The sequence below is a fragment of the Marmota monax genome, unplaced genomic scaffold, assembly GCF_021218885.2.
Source record: "Marmota monax isolate L192 unplaced genomic scaffold, Marmota_monax_Labrador192_F-V1.1 WCK01_AAM20220418_F8-fsc00014, whole genome shotgun sequence".
Lineage (NCBI taxonomy): Eukaryota > Metazoa > Chordata > Mammalia > Rodentia > Sciuridae > Marmota > Marmota monax.
In genome coordinates, this window is record NW_026695222.1 from 7431567 (window position 1) to 7450721 (window position 19155).

At 42.3% G+C, this 19155-nt stretch overlaps 1 protein-coding gene across 1 annotated transcript in view; it reads left to right on the forward strand.

Annotated features, from left to right (window-relative positions):
• The window catches only part of Fermt1 (FERM domain containing kindlin 1), a 37790-nt gene extending 19348 nt beyond the window's left edge, over positions 1–18442 (forward strand). The window contains exons 10-15 of the mRNA XM_046433872.2: positions 4396–4520; positions 5526–5632; positions 7341–7562; positions 8689–8813; positions 13073–13214; positions 14776–18442. Of these exons, the coding sequence (XP_046289828.1) occupies positions 4396–4520; positions 5526–5632; positions 7341–7562; positions 8689–8813; positions 13073–13214; positions 14776–14949 (895 nt within the window). The 3' untranslated portion in view covers positions 14950–18442. The remainder of the gene's footprint in view (positions 1–4395; positions 4521–5525; positions 5633–7340; positions 7563–8688; positions 8814–13072; positions 13215–14775) is intronic.
• Positions 18443–19155: the final 713 nt, after the last annotated feature.

The following is a 19155-nucleotide window of genomic DNA, read 5'->3' on the forward strand; positions in this document are numbered from 1 at the left end:
TTTGCAATAAAGCTCTTTCTTTTTTCAAAATAAAATCTACAGAACCCATCAACATGTGGGCTTCGGTTTCCAACAACATGACATCAGGTCTAATGCAATCCCCAATCCTGCTATAATGACATAGAAATGCTGGAGGAAATAAAAGAATCGTAAATACAATATGGATCATAAAGAAACTGAGAAGTGTCAGTTTTCAGAAAATCAGGAGGGGACCTGGTTCTCCAAGTGAAGCCTCAGCCACACAGGAGGATTTAAGGGCATGGATAGAGGTTCTTCTGGCTTGGGGCTGATACTTTATTTCCATGTAGGGATAGGAAATAAACGTTATGGCCTACATGAAGCAGGAAGCCTGGTGAAGCACCTGCCTAATAGTGCAGACTTGCAGTGGCTATTTTCTCTATTTAATGGGGAATAGAAAAATTACCATCAGCCCAAGAAAGCAGGAAGGAAGTTCATCCTTGCACTGAGTTCTGTGGGGGAAATGAAAAGTCTATCTTGAGCAATCAGAGCCAAGGCTTGTGACACACACAGATGTAGGTAGGAATTGAAATGTCTTATACAATAAGGGAAAATTAAATAGAAACTGGTCTGGGACTACAAAATCTAGGAAGCCTTAGCAAATGCAGCTGTAAAAATATTCAGAGGGAAATATCCACAACCAGGCATGCACAGGGTTCTGTAGAAAACATTAATTACCTAAAAAATGAAGTCCTGCTGGACGCAGTGGCACATACCTGTTATCCCAGCAACTCTGGAGGCTGAGGCAAGAGGATTGAAAGTTCAAAGCCAGCCTTGGTAACTTATTGAGAACCTGCCTCAAACTAATTTTTTTAAAAAAAGAAAGAAAGAAAGAACTGGGGGCTGGGCACAGTGGCACATGCCTATAATTTCTGCGGCTCAGGAGGCTGAGGTAGAAGGATCACAAGTTCAAAGCCAGCCTCAGCAAAAAGCAAGGCAGCAACTCAGCGAGACCCTATCTCTAAATAAAATACAAAATAGGGCTGGGAATGTGGCTCGGTCGGTGGTGAAGGGCCCCTGAGTTCAATCCCCAGTACCAAAAAAAATAATAATACTAAAATAAAAGTTAAGGGCTGAGGCTGTAACTCCGTGGTAAAGTACTTGCCTCGCATGTATGAGGCACTGGGTTCAATCCTCAGTACCACATAAAAATACATAAAGATACTGTGTGTTCATCTACAACTAAATAAATGTTTTAAAAATAATAAAACAAAAGTATTTTTTAAAGGAAGCACTAGGGGTGTAGCTCAGTGGTAGAGTACCCCTGGATTTAATCCCCAGTGCCAAAATATTTTCTAAAAATTAAAAATAAGCTCCCAATAAAAATGAGAACCGTGGGCTGGGGTTGTGGCTCAGTGGTAGAGTACTTGCCTCACACGTGTGAGGCACTGGCTTCAATTATAAGCAGCACATATAAATAAATAAATAAAAGTCCATCAACAACTAAAAAAATATTTTTAATAAAAATAATGACCATGGAGATAGTCAAAGAAGTTTAAGATCTTTTGATACTCTCAAAGATCAGTTAAAATGGAAAAGAAGGATTTCATTCTTGATTTGTTGTTTTTCTGGGTTCTGGGGATTGAACCTGGGCCTCCAGAGTTCCAGGAAGTATGCTATACCACTGAGCTATATCCCCAGCCCTTATTTTTGAGACAAGTCTCATTAAGTTGCTGAATCTGGCCTTGAACTTAGGATCCTTCTTCCTCAGCCTCCCAGGCCTGTACCACCATGCCCTGATGTACTTAATTCTAAAGAGAAATAATTAGATACTTAGGATTAAACTAAGACTTTGGGATCTTCATCTTTTGGTTATAAGCTGTGTTTTTAGATTTTATTTTGAAAATACCATCAGGCACTGAGAATCTGAATTTTGAGTTTTTTTCTGCAGAATTATATTAGCTACATCTCACAGCATGATAAATACTGTTTTAATACAGTAGTTTTTCTTAGTCCTGGGTGTGTTAATTCTATAGAATGATCTTCACATTTGTTTCATATTTTTTACACACTATTCCCCTTTAGTACATTGAGGTTTTTGTTTGTTTGTTTGTTTGTTTGTTTTAAGATGAACATATTCTCCTTAAACTTTGTGCTAAGGCTAACACATTTACTAAGGGAAGACTAGTATTGACATATTAAAAGACTCGACCTGCTAAGCATGGTAGACATGCCTATAATACCAGCAATTTGGGTGGTTGAGGCTGGAGGATCCCAAATTTGAAGCCAGCCTCTGCAACTTAGCAAGACCCTGTCTCAAAATAAAAAATAAAAAGGACTGCAATGTAGCTCAGTGGTTGAACACCCCTGGATTCAATCCCCGGTACTACCAAAAAAAAAAAAAAAAAGCAAAGACTTTTCCAAAATTCTGCAGAACATTAACATCAGGCTCTTTTCTTTCTCTCTCTCTCTCTCTCTCTCTCTCTCTCTCTCTCTCTCTCTCTCTCTCTCTCTCTCTCTACCAAGAACTGAACCCAGGGTCACTTTATCACTGAGCTATATTCCTAGTCCTTTTTATTTTTTTATTTTCAGACAGGGCCTCAGTAAATTACTGAGGCTAGCCTCAAACTTGCAATCCTCCTGCTTCAGCCTCCTGAGTTGCTGGAATTACAGGCAGGCACCACCAGACCCAGCCTCCTGCTCCCATTTTTGAATACAGAAGTCTACTCCCAGCGTGAGATACCTGGTCTAATCCCAAAGGCCAAGATTGTTCTGCTGAACCAGATATAACTCTTACTTTCTTTTCTTTGCCCATCTATACACTCTTTTCTACCTTACAGGTCTCACTCATATTAACTATTTTGAATAACACAACCATCAGGCCTGCTGTTGGCAATCCTGACCTTGTCTAGCCCAAGCCACAAACTTTTCTGTCCCTAACAGATGCCACTATAGAACATCTTTCTCCAAAATATGTTCTATTCTAATTTATTATGGATGACAGCAGAATGCACTAAAATTCATATTACACAGAGCACAATTTTATATATCTCTGGTTGTACATAAAGTAGAATCACACCATTCGTGTCTTCATACATGTACTTAGGGTAATGATGTCCATCTCATTCCACATCTTTCCTACCCCCATGCCCCCTCCCTTATCCGCCCTCCCCTTTGCTCTATCTAGAGTTCGTCTAATCCTCCCATGCTTCCCCCACCAACCTCATTGTGAATCAGCCTCCTTATATCAGAGATAACATTCAGCATTTGGTTTTTTGGGATTGGCTAACTTCACTTAGCATTATTTTCTCCAACTCCATCCATTTACCTGAAAATGCCATGATTTTATTCTCTTTTATTGCTGAGTAATATTCCATTGTGTATATATATACCACATTATCTTTATCCATTCATCCACTGAAGGGCATCTAGGCTGGCTCCACAGTTTAGCTATTGTGAATTGTGCTGCTATAAATATTGATGTAGCTGTGTCCCTGTAGTATGCTGTGTTTAAGTCCTTTTGGGTATAGACCAAAGTGTGGGATAGCTGAGTCAAATGGTAGTTCCATTCCCAGTTTGCCAAGGAATCTCCATATTACTTTCTATACAGAAATGAGCTCTAGACTTTGGTGATCTCCATGCTTTACTGGGCATTTTCTGTTTGTTTCTCTTAAGGGTTAGGAGAAAACTGTGCAGAAAAAGTGGCTTACTTTTGTTATGTCTGTTAACATGAGGCTTGTACTGATGGTATCAACCATTCTCTTCAGCTCCAGGAAGTATGCAGTGAATTCAAACGTTGCCAGAGTCACATGGGACAAATTACATCAAAGTGATTTGTCAAGTATTTCCCTGGTGCCTTATCTCAGGCACTGAGATAAGCACTTCACATAGACCGCTTCTTTCTGTCCTCATAAAGCTGTGTGAATTTGAAATTGCCCTCATCACAGAGGGGCAGTACATGTGGCCCAGGCAGGAGGGATATCTTTCTCAGGAATACAAGATAAGGCTGTAGCAGAGCCACAATATGGATCCAAGAGGTCTAACTCCTGAGCCTTTGTGTTAACTTGTGCCTAGCAAAGCCATACCCCGTTACTAGCTTTTAGAAATGAGTTAGTGAGGGGCTGGAGCTGTAGTTCAGCGGTAGCACACTTGCCTGGCATGTGTGAGGCACTGGGTTCGATTCTCAGCACCACATATAAATAAATAAAAATAAAGATCTATCAACAATTAAAAAAAAAGAAATGAGTTAGTGAGCTGGGCATGCAGCTCAGTGGTAGAGCACATATTGAGAGAGAGAGAGAGGGAGCGCAATTTGCAAATTGTTATTTTAAAAAAAAAAAAGAAAGAATATGTTGCCCACGGGGTCTTGGAAGCACCTGCACTGTGTTTTGCAGCTCCGGATAGTGACTGAAATGTTGACTGTACTTTAACTTGCAGGCCAAAGAAGCTATTATTAAAAGCTTTCAAACAATATTGGTTCGTCTTTAAAGACACATCTATAACCTACTTTAAAAATGAGGAACTTGAACAAGGAGAACCCATAGAAAAACTCAATCTTAGAGGTAAGAGCATCCCTTCACTCACGGTGGCTTGCAGATGGAAGGCAAGATTCCCACAGAATGCTCACGGTTTACTTCTGGAGGGACCTCTGGTGTCACCATTTTCCATGTGGCAGCTCCTCTTCCTGATGGAACGTGAACATTGGGTGTGGTCTAGTCAACATGGATATTCATATTCTGCTGCCCCTTCTTTCCCACTGTGTCCAGAGTCTGTGAAGTGTGACAGTTGGTATCCATGAGACACTGTAAGATCCTGAAAAGCTTTCTAAGTTTAAGAACAGTCTGGGCTGGGGCTGGGGCTCAGTGGTTGTTCATCTGCTTAAAATGGAGAAAGCATTAGGTTCAAGCCCCAGTCCCACGTCAATGCTGGGTGTGTGGCACATGCCTATAATTCCAGCAACTCAGGAGGCTGAGGCAGGAGGATGGCAGGTTTGAGGCAGTGTTGACAACTTATGGAGACCTTGTTTCAAATTTTAAAAAAATAAAAAGAACTGTGGATGGAACTCAGTGGTTAAGCACCCCTGGGTTCAGTGGCCAGAACCAAAAATAAATAAATAGATTTTTTAAAGCCAAGAACAGTCATGTATGATTCAATGTCTGTCAGTGCCCATTCTAATCTCTGAAACCATATATTAATTGAAATATTTAATTAACCAGTGCACTTACCTCTCATCATGGTAGCAATCAGAGAATTACCTCTGCTTTGATTTCTTTTTAAGTCCATATCCATAATTGTTCCTAAGAGTTAGGATAGCCATCATCATCCAGAAAAAAAAGAATGAATTCAGCTTTCTTTAATTTAAGAAAATCATTTTTCTTTATCCATGCTAATTCTTTATAAGTTTTATTTCGTTCTCCTCTAATTAATGGCATCACTTGCTCCTCCATGTTCAGAAGAGAACCAGATGTGAGGGGCTCACATTGAAAGCCTTTGTTTCAGATGCCATGCCTGATATTGATGCAACAGATTCCTCACAACTGAGTTTTGTCCCTGTCTTTTGTATTCAGGCTGTGAAGTTGCGCCAGACGTGAATGTAGCAGGCAGAAAATTTGGAATCAAGCTACTAATCCCAGTTGCTGATGGTATGAACGAAGTGTATTTGAGATGTGACCACGTAAGTAAAGCTACAAAACTCTTACCTCACTTTGCCTTTGTTAAGCCTGTGAACAAAACATGTTTCTTGACTTATCCTAAATTGAAAAGATTATTAAGTTGAAAATGCATTTAATTATACCTAATCTACAAATATTCTAGCTTAGCCTACCTTAAATGTGTTCAGAACCCTTAGATTAGCCTATAGTTGGCAATATCATCAAGCACAAAGCCTATGTTATAGTAAAAAGCTAAATATCATATATATTTTATTGTGCTAAAAGTGAAAAACAGATTGTTGTATGGTATGCTTTCACACCATCCTAAAGTGGAAAATTCTTAGTTGAATTATACTAGATCAGGGAACATCTATCAGATGTTTTTCTCAAATTAGAGCACAATTGAGTCAGTCAGCTATTGTTTTGTAACGAAAATCACATCATAACAAAATCCCAGTGACATTCAAAAATAAACATTTTTTTCTGGAAGATCTGCAAGTTGGCTAGGAATCTGATCTTCTAAGCTGGTATCAGTTGGTCAGATGTGTTTTAAGCCACAAGCTAGGCTTATCTCCTTACCAGGGGTTGGGCTGATATATGTGTATTTTTTTTATTCTGAGTCCCAGGCTGCCTGAAGGAAGCTCTTCTCATAGTAATGGGAGAAGTGCAAGAGGACACCTGACAACATGGGTGGCCTCCTAAAGCTTGGACTTGAAATTGACTTACTGTAACTCCCACCCACATTCTGTCAACCAAAGCAAATCATATGAGTGTGGGTGGAGGTCAAGGGATGGAAATATATTCTGTTTCAGGTGGGATGCACTATGCAGTTAGATGGCAAAGGGTATGGATACCAGGAGGTTGGAACTTGAGGCCAGTATCTCAGATATACCACACCTACTATTGCTCTGAAGAATTCTATTTAACTATACCTTTCAGCTGCTGGGGACCACACCTGTTCTCTCTCAAAGTGAAAAATGAGCTCAGACATTAAGGGACATTAGAAAAACTACCACTAACTGATTCAGATCCCATCCATGGCCCTGATTGCTATTTTGTGATTAAAATCTTTACTAAGGTTAGGCCAAGGACAAATAATGCAGGGAATCAGGGAATGATTTTTTTTCATTGTTTTCTTTTTTCATAGAGATGAGACATAATATGAAAATAGCAATATGGGACTGGGGCTGGGGCTCAGTGGTAGAGCATTTGCCTAGCACATGGGAGACACTGGGTTCGATTCTCAGCACCACATAAAAATAAATAAAGGTCTACCAACAACTAATAAAATATTTTTTAAAAAGGAGGAGGATGGGGGGGGGGTGGAGGAGGAGGAGGAGGAGGTGGACAAGGAGGAGGTGGAGGTGGATGAGGAGGAGGAGGAGGAGGAGGAGAAAAATAAAGAAAATAACAAGGTTCTCTGTAGTTTGGACTTTGACCTGCCTGTGCCCCAGGGCACTCCTTGGATCATCTTTAAATGCAAAGTCCCTGTACAGAATGGATTGAAGTTCAAGTTCCTGTCCTCTAGCCCCTTAGCATCTAGACAGTCAACACAGCTACTGTTGGGTGTTACTTTAGACGGTTAACAGCCACTCAGAAAGTGCCAATTCACATCTCTCCTGGTGCAGAGACTATTGGTTTGGGGTTATGGAGCCGAAGTTCTGTGTTTATAATAAGGTTGACTTTGGACTGGACTTGAACTTGCTTCTCAGCTCTCTGGCTTTATTGCAGGAGAATCAATATGCCCAATGGATGGCTGCCTGCATCTTGGCATCAAAGGGCAAAACCATGGCAGACAGCTCGTACCAGCCAGAGGTCCTCAACATCCTTTCGTTTCTGAGGATGAAAAACCGGAAATCCTCAATTCAGTTGACTTCCAGTCTCGAAAGCATGGACATGAACCCAGAATGTTTTGTGTCACCTCGGTGTGCAAAAAAATACAAATCTAAGCAGGTACTGCTCATCTTGACGAGACATTCATTTGCGTAAATTCTTTATGTTCTGAAATAAAAAGAATTCTGATTAGGGTCATTATCAGGAAAAAAATAGGTTGATGGGGAAATTTGACTATGTACTGGGTATTAGTTAGAAGCTGCTATGAAATTACTGTTACTTTTTTTTTTTTTTTTTTGGTACCAGGGATTGAAGCCAGAGGCACCTAAACACTGAGCCACATCCCCAGTCCTTTTTTAAATATATATTTTAAAGACAGGGTCTCTCTGAGTTTCTTAGGACCTTACTAAGTTGCTGAGGCTGGCTTTGAACTTGTGATCCTCATGCCTCAACCCTAAGCTGCTGGGACTACACAGGTGTACACTACCGCACTCAGCTAAATTACTGTTAATTTTATTAATAGGTTGATAGTTCCAGATTGAACTTAATTAGCAATAAAATGATTTAGTTCCTACAAATTGAAAATTAAAATTATGTTTCCAATAAGAGTAAATTAAAAGTTGGGCAGATGAGAGGAGAGAAAGGGGAAATAAAGTTGACCAAATTATGCTGCGTGCATGTATGAATATATCACAGTGCATTCCAATTTTACATATAACTATAGTGCATCAATTAAAAAATAAACAAACAAATAGAAGTAAGGCCAGTAAAGTAGAGGAAAGGGCTCAAGGGGAGGGAGGAGGGAACAGAAGAGGATAGTATTGGGGATCGAAAATGGAGAAAACTATGTTGCATGCGTTTATGAAGATGTCAAAATTAACCCCACTATTATGTGTAACTATAATGCACTAGAAATGAAATAATTAAAAAATTGGACAGATGAGCTTATTGTCCATGGACACACTGGAGACCCCAGAAAAGGGATGTAAAACTCTCCAACTGCATGAAAATTAGAAGCTTATTGGTTGGTTGATCTTAGTCCTCCTTCTCCCTAGTGATTTTTATATTTTCTAAGAAAAAGAAGGAGAAAGAAAGAGAAAGTGTGTGTGTGAGTGAATGAGACTGAACAGTCTCTGTGGATCTGCAGTTGGGCCTGGCATTTATTGTTGTCACTGGGAATCTGGTGGGGATGATGACAGGCAGATGGGAATGCAGCAGAAGCTTGATGTCTCCTCTTTCTTCATAGCTGGCTGCGCGGATCATGGAAGCCCATCAGAACGTGGCCACGATGCCCCTGGTTGAAGCCAAGCTGCGGTTCATCCAGGCATGGCAGTCCCTACCTGAGTTCGGCCTCACCTACTACCTTGTCAGGTGATCACAGCGTTCACGTGCCTCTCTCCCTTTCCCTCCAGTGTTAGGTGGTGTTCTGGAAGCCCAGTGTATTCGCACTGAGAATGCAGAACTCTTATTTTAGAATGTTACCCTTTTACAGATGGCCCACATGTTTTCAAATGCTCATAAAAATCGTCCATGAACCAGAACCACCCACCACCCAAACTCAGCAAAATGTGGAAAAGGCAATGTTAAAACATTAAAAAAAGATGTTCCCTCTCTTAGAAGAATAACTACCTTTGAAAAACCAGAAGGAGAGAGACAGCTATTGATTTTATGAAATCTGGGATTCCTTTCTTGTCCGTCTCCTCTTCCTTACTGTGTATCTCACGTGTGTCTCATGGTGTGGCTTTACATAGTTTTCCAGTTTCCATACAGAGGCCCCTAAAAATCCTGTGTCTTAGGTTCACCCAGCCTTATCAAGTAGCAACCTTGTTTCTGCATCTGAAGTCCTGTTAGGTGGTCCATCCATTGCCCTCGTGTATCTGACCAATGAGAACACTGGGATATAGAAAAAAAAAGCTTAAGGAACTTGTCCAAGTTTATTTTCTAGACAGGGGCAGGCCTTGGCATAGAATCCAGTGTCCTCATTGGTAATCTCCACCGAGCATGATGGTTCTGCCTCACCATATAATAAATTATTTCCCAAAATGCATCCACAAGCATGCTTGCAAATCAAATTTGATTTTTTTTTATTCAGTAAGGAAGACTGGTGCTTAAGCAAAATTTGCACTTAATCCTGCAGGATAGTGTCACTTTCTCATTTTATAACTTGGGAATTTTAAGATTGGTTTATATTTTTAAAGCATTGACTTATATGAAAATGTTTTTATTGTTTTCTTGGCTCTCTCCAAAGACCCTATTTCTCCCATATCTGCTAGCAGGGGAGTTTACTCAAATGTTTTTATTCCCTGAAACGCTTCCTTTAACTTCTATCCCTGATATTTGTCCCAAACAAGCAACTCTTTCTGCTTTATTAACCTCAGCAAAAGAGCAAGGAAGGACAAAGTCGTACAGGACACCAATGTATATGCATGCACTTGTGTTAATACACACATACACACACACACACACACACACACAACTCATCTATAATTCTATTTTATTTTTCTTCATTGGGGATTGAACCCTGGGATGCTCTATTATTGAGCTACATCTCCTGCCCTCTTCATTTTTTATTTTGAGACAGGGTCTCAATAAGTTGCTGAGACTGGCCTTGACTTTCAATCCTCCTGCCTCAGCCTCCTGAATCACTGGGATCACAGGCGTGCACTACTGCTCCTGGCCCCTCACCTATAATTCTAAGAGTCAGCCCCACATAGTGGAGAGAACATGGACACTTGAGAAAAACAGATCCAACTTCCAGTCCCACCTTTGCCCCTGCTAGCTCTGGGACCTCTGGCATTTCATTGATGCACTTTCTCAGTGGACATCCTGAACATGCATTGTTGAGAGAATCCCGTGAAACAGCACAGATCATGTGCCGGATAAATTGTGAAGTGCAGAGGGGTCCTGAACAATCTTCCAATGACCATCGCTCCTTTACACTATTTCCCCCTTCACTTCCCTCCACCTGTAATGTCACCTTCAGCATCTGTTTATGGAGGTGAGGCTTTGAGGCAGCAGTCCCAGGCTGAGTAAAGATCTGCCTTTTCCCAGATCTGCAAGGACTAGAGCAGACCTCCCGGTGTAGGGTGGCAGGTGGTTGTAGGAATCTCCCCATGCCAAGAAACCTGGACCAGTGCTTCACAACTCCCTGGAGGCTGTAGAGCAACTCAAGGAAGAAAGAAGCAGGTGAAGCAAGAAGTGGGTCAAGCAGGGTGGTGTGCATCTGTAATCCCAGCAGTTTGGGAGGCTGAGGTAGGAGGATCATAAGTGCAAGGCCAGCCTCAGCAACTTAGCAAGTTGTCTCAAGATAAAAAGTAAAAAGGTCTGTGGATGGATATAGCTCAGTGGTAGAGTACTCCTGGATTCTCACACACACCACAAAGAACAAGGGGGGGAGGGGTTATCGTGATATTAAGTATTAAGGTAGCAGAGTAAATAACAGAAGGTGTGGGAATGATTCTAGAAAAGTAAACATTAAGAGCAACATGAAGACATTTTTATAAAAAAAAAAAAAAGATGTGACAAGCTGAATGTGGTGACATGCAGGTGTCATTCCAGTTACTCGGGAGGCTAAGGAAGGAGGATTGCAAGTTCAAAGCCAAAATAGGCAACATAGTGAGACCCTGTCTCAAAAAAAAAAGTGGGGGGGAGTGTGGAAAGTGGCTTTATTGAACTAGGATTTTTTTTTCCTCATCTTACCATGTCCCGAACTCCTGATCTTTCCCTCTAAAACCTGTCCCCTCCTTTGCATTACTCTGCATTTCAGCCTATGGCAGACCTTCCCTAGAGAGGCACAGGCCAGGTCCCTCGGAGTCATTCTGACTCAGCTGTCTCTTTTGCACTGACATCCTGTCTACTGCAAATCCCCCTGGCCCGGCTTTTAAAACAAACACACTGTTGTGTCACTGGGGACCAGGTCCAGAGTGATCCTACCTGGTCTCCCTACCTACCCTTGTCCCTCAAGTTCTCAACTTAGCATCCCTACTGATCCTTTTAAAATCTGTGTCAAGCTTACACTTGACCAGCAGCTTAGGAGGCTGAGGCAGGAGGATCTTGAGTTCAAAGCCAGCCTCAGCAATTTATAGAGGCCCTAAGCAAAAAAAAAAAAAAAAAAAAAAAAAATTAAAAAGGGGCTAAGGATGTGGCTCAATGGTTAAGCACTCCTGAGTTCAATCCCCAGTACCAAATAAACAAATAAATAAAATCTAGGTCAGACTATGTATTTTGGTCAGGTTTTTCACCACTGCGACCAAAAGACCTGACAAGAACAATTTTAGAAGAGGAAAAGTTTATTTAGGGGCTCTCAGTTTCAAAGGTCCAACTCCAGAGCTCTGGGCCAGAGGCAAGGCAGAGCAGAGGTGGAAAGGTGTGGCAGAAGAAAACAGCTCAGAACAGGTCGAACAGGAAACACAGAGCCCTGCTCACCAGGTACAAAATACAAACCCCAAAGGCATATCCATAGAGACCGGCCTCCTGCAGCCACACCCTACCTGCCCACACTTTCTCACTCAGTTAATCCATTCATGTGATTCACTGATTAGCTTAAGGCCCTCCTAACCCAATCATTTCACCTCTACCCTTGTCTCACACGTAGGCTTTTGGGGGACAGCTCATACCTAAACCATAACATTATGTCAAGTCTCTGCTCCAAACCACCTCACAGCTTCTGTTGCACTCAGAACAAACACACCAAATCCTGAAAATGGCCTGCAAGACCTTGGCTCTCTGACCTCGCATTTCCTCTCCCCTCCTTCACTGTGCCAACCACACTGGCCTCCTGCCAGGTTCTTGAGCATGAAAAAAATATTTTTTTTAAAGTGCTTGGGCCCTCTGCCTGGAAAACTCTTTCCCCAGATATCCACGTGGATCACTCCCTCAGGGGCATCAACTGTTCAATCAAATGTCATCTTCTCTCCAAGACCTTCCCTGACCTTCTGTTTAAAATTAAAACAACCACGGGCTGGGGTTGTGGCTCAGCCATAGAGTGCTCGCCTAACATGTGCAAGGCCCTGGGTTCGATCTCAGCACCACATAAAAAAATAAATAAATTATAACAACCTCATTCCCAGTAATCCCTGTCTGTATTCTATTTTCTTTGAAGATCTTATCTGGCATGTGTATATTTTATATACTCATGATTCTCATTCTCCACTATTCAGGAATATTCTCTCAGTGTAGTTTGCTTTCCAGTGCCTAGAAGGGTACCCAGAACACATACTTGGTGCTAACTTTGTATAAAATGATGCGATTCCCTCTTATTTTACTTTCCTCTGACATCAGTGTCACTTTTTAGTTATCTTCAGGATAGCTTTTATCATCTCCATCTTCCTAGTCCCCATTCCCTCCTATAAAAACATCCTCCTGGGGCTGGGATTGTGGCTTAGTGGTTGAGTGCTTGCCTACCATGCATGAGGCACTGGGTTCGATCCTCAGCACCACATAAATGGTCTCCACCATTTAGTTTTAGTGTCCACCTAAAACTAAAAAATAAATATTTAAAAAAGAAATCCTCCTCCTGAGCAAATCTCTCATTGTCCTTTCTTAAATCATTTAAAAACTATCATCCAGTCTTTAAGAAGTTGTATGTTGAATGACTAGTTGCTTTTATTAATTAATATTATTTTTTTCAGATTTAAAGGAAGCAAGAAAGATGACATTCTGGGAGTTTCCTATAATAGGTTGATTAGAATTGATGCAACCACTGGGATCCCTATTACGACATGGAGATTCACCAACATAAAACAGTGGAATGTCAACTGGGAAATCCGGCAGGTACAGTAAAGTTCCGGTGTTCAGTGTAAATGTGTGTTCCCTCAGAATTGCAAATTATTCAGATTTTTAAAAGGTGTTCTTATATTTAGTACCAAGAAATCACAGGTATGTGGTAATTGTCTGTTAAAATAACCACACATGGGCTAGGGATATAACTCAGTTGGTAGAGTGCTTGCCTTGCGTGCACAAGGCCCTGGGTTCAATCCCCAGCACCACAAAAAAAAATAAAATAAAATAACCACATGCAATTCTTGGCAGTTTCCCAGCAAGTACAGGCCACAGGTTCTTGAATTACACTGCAAGATGGTTTAGGGTCTGTGCAGACTTCCAACAGATAGGTCTAAAACTGCAGAGCAGTTGGGTTAATTTCCATGGACTCAGCATAAGGGTTATATAAGATTTAGGCTAATCATTACCTAGCAGAAGCTACATGAGACAGAAATACGATGCAAAATAAATCCAAAGAAGGCCTTGTGTCACTGGTTGCCAAGAGATCTAACTGGATTTGGATCCATACACTTAGTCGCCATCTCTGAGAGCATAGAAGACCCAGAGGGGAAAAACCCACTAGAGGAGCAAAAGAGATACAGAATGACTGAGAAAATATTCGCCTCCGCAATGGGCCCTCACACCCTCTGCCTGAATTATAACTTCTCATCAACTCCCATCCCAGAAACCACCTTTAGACCAAGCCTACATCATGGAAAAATTCTAGATGAAATTACAGGCACCTTAGTGTCCTGCTGATGTGGAACCATATGATGTTGCTAACATAGTATCTGTCTCCCTCTTTCCTTCAGTATTGTCACTTGTCCAGCAGAAAATCATCATTATAGAGAAATAATAAAATACCCATTTTTTTATTAAGACCTCTAGATTATTCTCAGCAGTACTAGCAACCACCTGGGCATGCACGTGTAGAAGGAAGCCCAAGATAAGGAGACCTCTAAAATCTTCAATGCACTTAAGATCTCCTTGTGGAGAGGAAGGGTGTTAGAATACCAGTCTCCAGACCACCCAAAACCAATTAAATCCGTCTTTCTGGGAATGGGGCTGGGAATCACCATTTTGAAAGTTCCATGCATGATTCCAGTGGGAAGTCTGTGGGAATAAAAACCAGTGAAGTCTCCAAGTCTTCTAGTGCTTGAAGTTTATGACTTTCAGCTGGGAAGAGCTAGGGGGGCAGTAGCTATAGGAGATTCAAGCAGGCCTTCTGTTTTCCACTGAAGAGTCTGCAAAACATCCTGCCCTCTACACAAGAGTGCTTGGGAAGTTCTTATATCTAAATGTGCAGATGCCTAAGAGGGAAAATACGCATGTGCTGGGAGATGTTTAACCCCGTGTAAATCAGTTGACACCACAAGGGGGCGCACAGAGCAAAGACATGTCAGTGTTAAGTGGAAGCGGTGGTTTTCTGTGCTCTTTTAGAGGAACACGCATCTGTCAGTCACTTCAGTATCCACCTCAGTGGTCCTCCACTCCAGGGCCCAACTCAGTAAAGCAGCTTCTTTCTCACCCAGCTTTGTCAGAATTTAAGTTTCTCCACGCCTCCCTCTTCCAGGTGATGATTGAGTTTGACCAAAACTTCCAAGTTGCATTTACGTGCCTGAGTGCGGATTGCAAGATTGTGCATGAGTACATCGGTGGCTACATTTTCTTGTCCACTCGCTCCAAGGACCAGAATGAAACGCTCGATGAAGACCTCTTTCACAAGTTGACAGGTGGTCAGGACTGAAGTGAAGCAGACCCTGCTGGGCCTACACAGACAGGTCGGGTCCTTCCTGCACCAGTGGGATCTGTGGCTTGTCCAGAGTGTAGATTCTAGGCTAACAGACAACATACCTTCACCGTCAAACACCCAGATCCTCACCTCAATTTCAACATGCTGCCAGCATGTCTCTTTCCTTATGGTACCCTCTGCTACCAGCTGTAGAAGGGCCTTTCCTATTTCATGGGTGGGTGAGGGACAGGGTGCTACTCTTAGACTGCTCTGAGGCCCAGCCAGCATGTGGCTATGGTTCTGTGACTTACACACATGCCATGTGATAACTCCACGTTGGTCTTATGTTTATCTGCCTCTTTGCTAAGTCAGCAAAAAGGGTAAAAATCATGTGTAATATGATTCCTATTCCATAGACTCAGGTATGAAAGGAAATAGGTCTTTCCTTAATGAAATTAATTTTAACTGGCATCTTGTCAAAATGGGCTAGGGAAAACACACACACACACACACACACACACACACACATTTTCCTTGGAGGTCAAAAAGTCAAGGGAGGAGGGGCAGAATTACCTAGTGGTACTGGTTGACAAGTGGGGCTCAGCGCAATAGCCCTCAGTGTCATACATCTACAGTGACATCTGTCAAAGTAACCACTGACCCATCTGATATTAATCCTTGGTCAAAAATCCCATTTCATTCCTAGAGGTCCCTTAGATACATTAAAGTCCTTCTTGAAGACATGAATGACAGAAGGAGATTGATGTCGCAGCTCCTTTTACTGTGGATTAGGCTTAGGAAGAACCATAAGTTCTGTTCATAAAAACCATGTCCTGACAGCGAGATCCCAATGGGACTTCATCCCAGATGGTCAGAAAGAGAAGGACAAACTTGTTCTCAAAGACCACCAAGTTCAAGGTGTGGATGAATGGTGAGCCTCGGAGCTGTTGGCTGGACTGGACGGAAGGGAAGGGCTGTTCTTCCCGTTCCTCAGCGAGCTCCTGGATTTTGTGTCTATGTTTATAGGATTTCTGGCCTTTTATTTGGTCAATCACAAGCCTACAATAGACTCCCTTTTTTCTCTCTCTGCTTTGTAGTGTGACATCCCTGCCTTGAGACTTGACCATGAGCCAATTAATAGCTGCCTGCCTGAATTTGTATCTTCTGTTTTGGTTTATTAAGGGTGGGTGGATTCTGAGAAAGTGAAAAACAAGACCACAGGTAAAGGGAAATATCAGTTACTGTTTTATTCTGTTTTTATAAAATGTTCTCCCACTACACAAAGAATGTGAGTTGGAAGAATAAGACAACTGCTCAGGTTCCATCTTGCTCTTCTTTTGGGATGCACCCTCAGGGGTCTTGGCCAGAGCCCAGATGCCCACGAGCTTCAGCTGTTGCTGTATTTTCCAACAAAGTCATCTGAGAAGGAAGAGCTCAGCAATTCTGGGAGCCACACAGAGATGGCCTTGGCGAGGGACACCGTGGCCCTGAGCCAGAAGCTGCCTTCCTGAAATTCCTGTTGGCCTCTCCCTGGAGGTGTAGGCACATAAAACCTCCCAGGCACCTGCTGAATATCTGAGGACTAGCTTAAAACCCAGAAGTGCTCTGTGACCACGATTAATGACTTACTTTGGAATGCTTTATGTAGAAATGAGTGCAAGGTGTCCTGTGTTGAACTTGATGTCTGCCCTTTCGAGTCCTGGCTCTGCTGTTTCAGAAGTGAGACAGGTCTGAGATTAGGGTGGAATTTACATTAAAATACTGTTCCTTGATTTCCCTTTACCTGTTTGCTGTCAAGGAAAGCTCGGCCACATTACCAAACCTTCAGGACAATCTTCTTCCCTAGCATACCACAGTTGCTGTTCTCACCATGAAAACACTCAAAGGAATTGACTGGGTTTGACACAATTTCTGTTACAGTTTGGAGGGACGCATTTCTTCTGTATTACACAGCAGCATTCCAAAGGAACAGACAAGTATAACAAGAAACACTTAAATGATGTTGTTCCAATGAGCAAACTAAGGACTGATTTTATTGTTTTGTTTTTAATATTGGGTCTAAAAGGTCATCTGATGCCGGGTGCAGTGGCACAGGCCTATAATCCCAGTGGCTTGGGAGACTGAGACAAGAGAATCGCAAATTCAAAGCCAGTCTCAGCAACTGCAAGGCCCTAAGCAACTCAGTGAGAACCTGTCTCTAAATAAAATACAAAATAGGGCTGGGGATGTGGCTCAGTGGTCGAGTGCCCCTCAGTTCAATCCCCAGTACCAAAAAAAAAAAAAAGTCATCTGACTTTCCATGAACAACATTTAATGTGTGTCTTTCAATACCATTTCTGTGATACTATCCTAAATGCGGGTTATTTTTTATTATTTTATATGACTTTTTAAAGTAAATGTTTGCATTGATTTGAATACAGTCCAGTTATGTCCAATCTAGTTAAGTGTCTCTTAGAAGGCGAATGTTTTCTCTGTTATAAAAGAGGAATGCAACTTTCAGAGCCAACCTGCGCCTCTCCTCACCATCCTGATTCCAGCTCATTCTCCGGGCGTGGGGGGGGGGGGCGCGTAGGGGGCAGACAATCACATGGGTCCTCAAAAGTTAATTTGAAACCCGCTGTGTAACTGCTGCCCTCCATTCTTTTCTCCCTGACTCCGTCACCAGATTTCCTGTTTTTTCTCCTGCCTTACCATGGGCTCTCTTGTCTCTCTGTCCCTCTCTAGGTCTGCCTCTTTAAAAATAAATAAATAACCTCCAGAAAGCAAAAAAAAATAAATACCCAGGAGGAGAAAGGAAGAGCCAAAGGTCTCCAATTCTGCTGTGGAATATTGAGGGTACTTCTTCCTCTTAGTAATAGGAGGTTTGCTAATGGGTAAATAGTCTGCACCTCTTTGTGCAGTTCTCACATTGGCCCAGCTCAGTTTTCTCATTTACAAAGGAGAATCCAGTCTCAGAAAGTGACAAAGCTTGCCCAGGGTCACTCAGCCAATGAACAATGGAACCAGGATCCAAAGCCAGATTGTGTCTTATCCCAGCAAACCCTCCCCTTCTGCCTTCAGCCCTGCTCAGCCTTGAAACACTCCCTTCCTATCACTCCATCCCCAGTTCAGGGGCTCAGTGTTCCCACCTCAGGGTCACAGTGGTGGAAAAAAGCCAGGGTACAAGGGAAAACAGCTGGCCACGGTTAATTGGGGGAGGTGGAGGCAGACCAGAAAGGTCTGATAGGCAGAAAAATGGGGTACGGAGAGAGTACTTTATGTTTTTTTGATTCTGGGCAAGTTTCATGTTCAGTCCCAAGGCCCAAAAAGTAAAGAAAGGAAGAGTCTTTTCATTGGAAAAGTCATCTTTAAATCAGCGGCACTAGAGGTCAAAGCATTGTGTTTTCTGAAATTATGTAAAAATTGTTTTTAATTCACTAGAAAGATTTCCTTTTCACTTTTATATTTGATATTTCTGTATTCATTTTCATTGTTTTCCCACATAAATGTGACTTTTCTGACTCCTCCCCTCCCGCTGTCACCCCAGAATCTCTCGGTGGGCAGAGAGATGGGGAAGCATCCTTCTTTGCTATTTTGTCCCTCTTCCCCCTATTGATGCCTGTCTCCAAGTGGCTGGAACCATAGATGGAATATCTGAGGTCAGCGCTGGGCTCTCACTTGTGTTAGGGTTTCTCTCCCTCTTTGGATTTGACTGAAGCCATGTGGAAATATTGAGTGCCATGTGAAGGGGAAGGGGGGCTGGGTGTGGTGGCGCACGCCTGTAATCCCAGCAGCTCGGGAGGCTGAGACAGGAGGATCGTGACTTCAAAGCCAGCTTCAGCAAAAGCGAGGCACCATGCCACTCAGTGAGACCCTGTCTCTAAATAAAACACAAAATAGGGCTGGCGATGTGGCTCAGTGGTCAAGTGCCCTGAGTTCAATCTCTGGTACCAAAAAAAAAAAAAAAATGGGGGGTGGGGGATGGGGTGAGGATTGTGGGGGGAGGGAAATCATGGCTCCAGTTCTCTGTTCTCACAAATGCTCGTGCTGGTCTTGCTGTCCCTGAGATGGGAAGTTCTCAGACTTCATTTGTGAGAATACTTTCTTGCTAACTGAAGGATAGAACCCTCACAATTATGCCAAAACTGAGCCCAGAGTTCCAGGGAACCCAATTTGGAGGCCCCCAAAATACTTTCAGGAATGTCCTGACGTTGGCCCAAACTTGGAATGTTGAATTGAAAC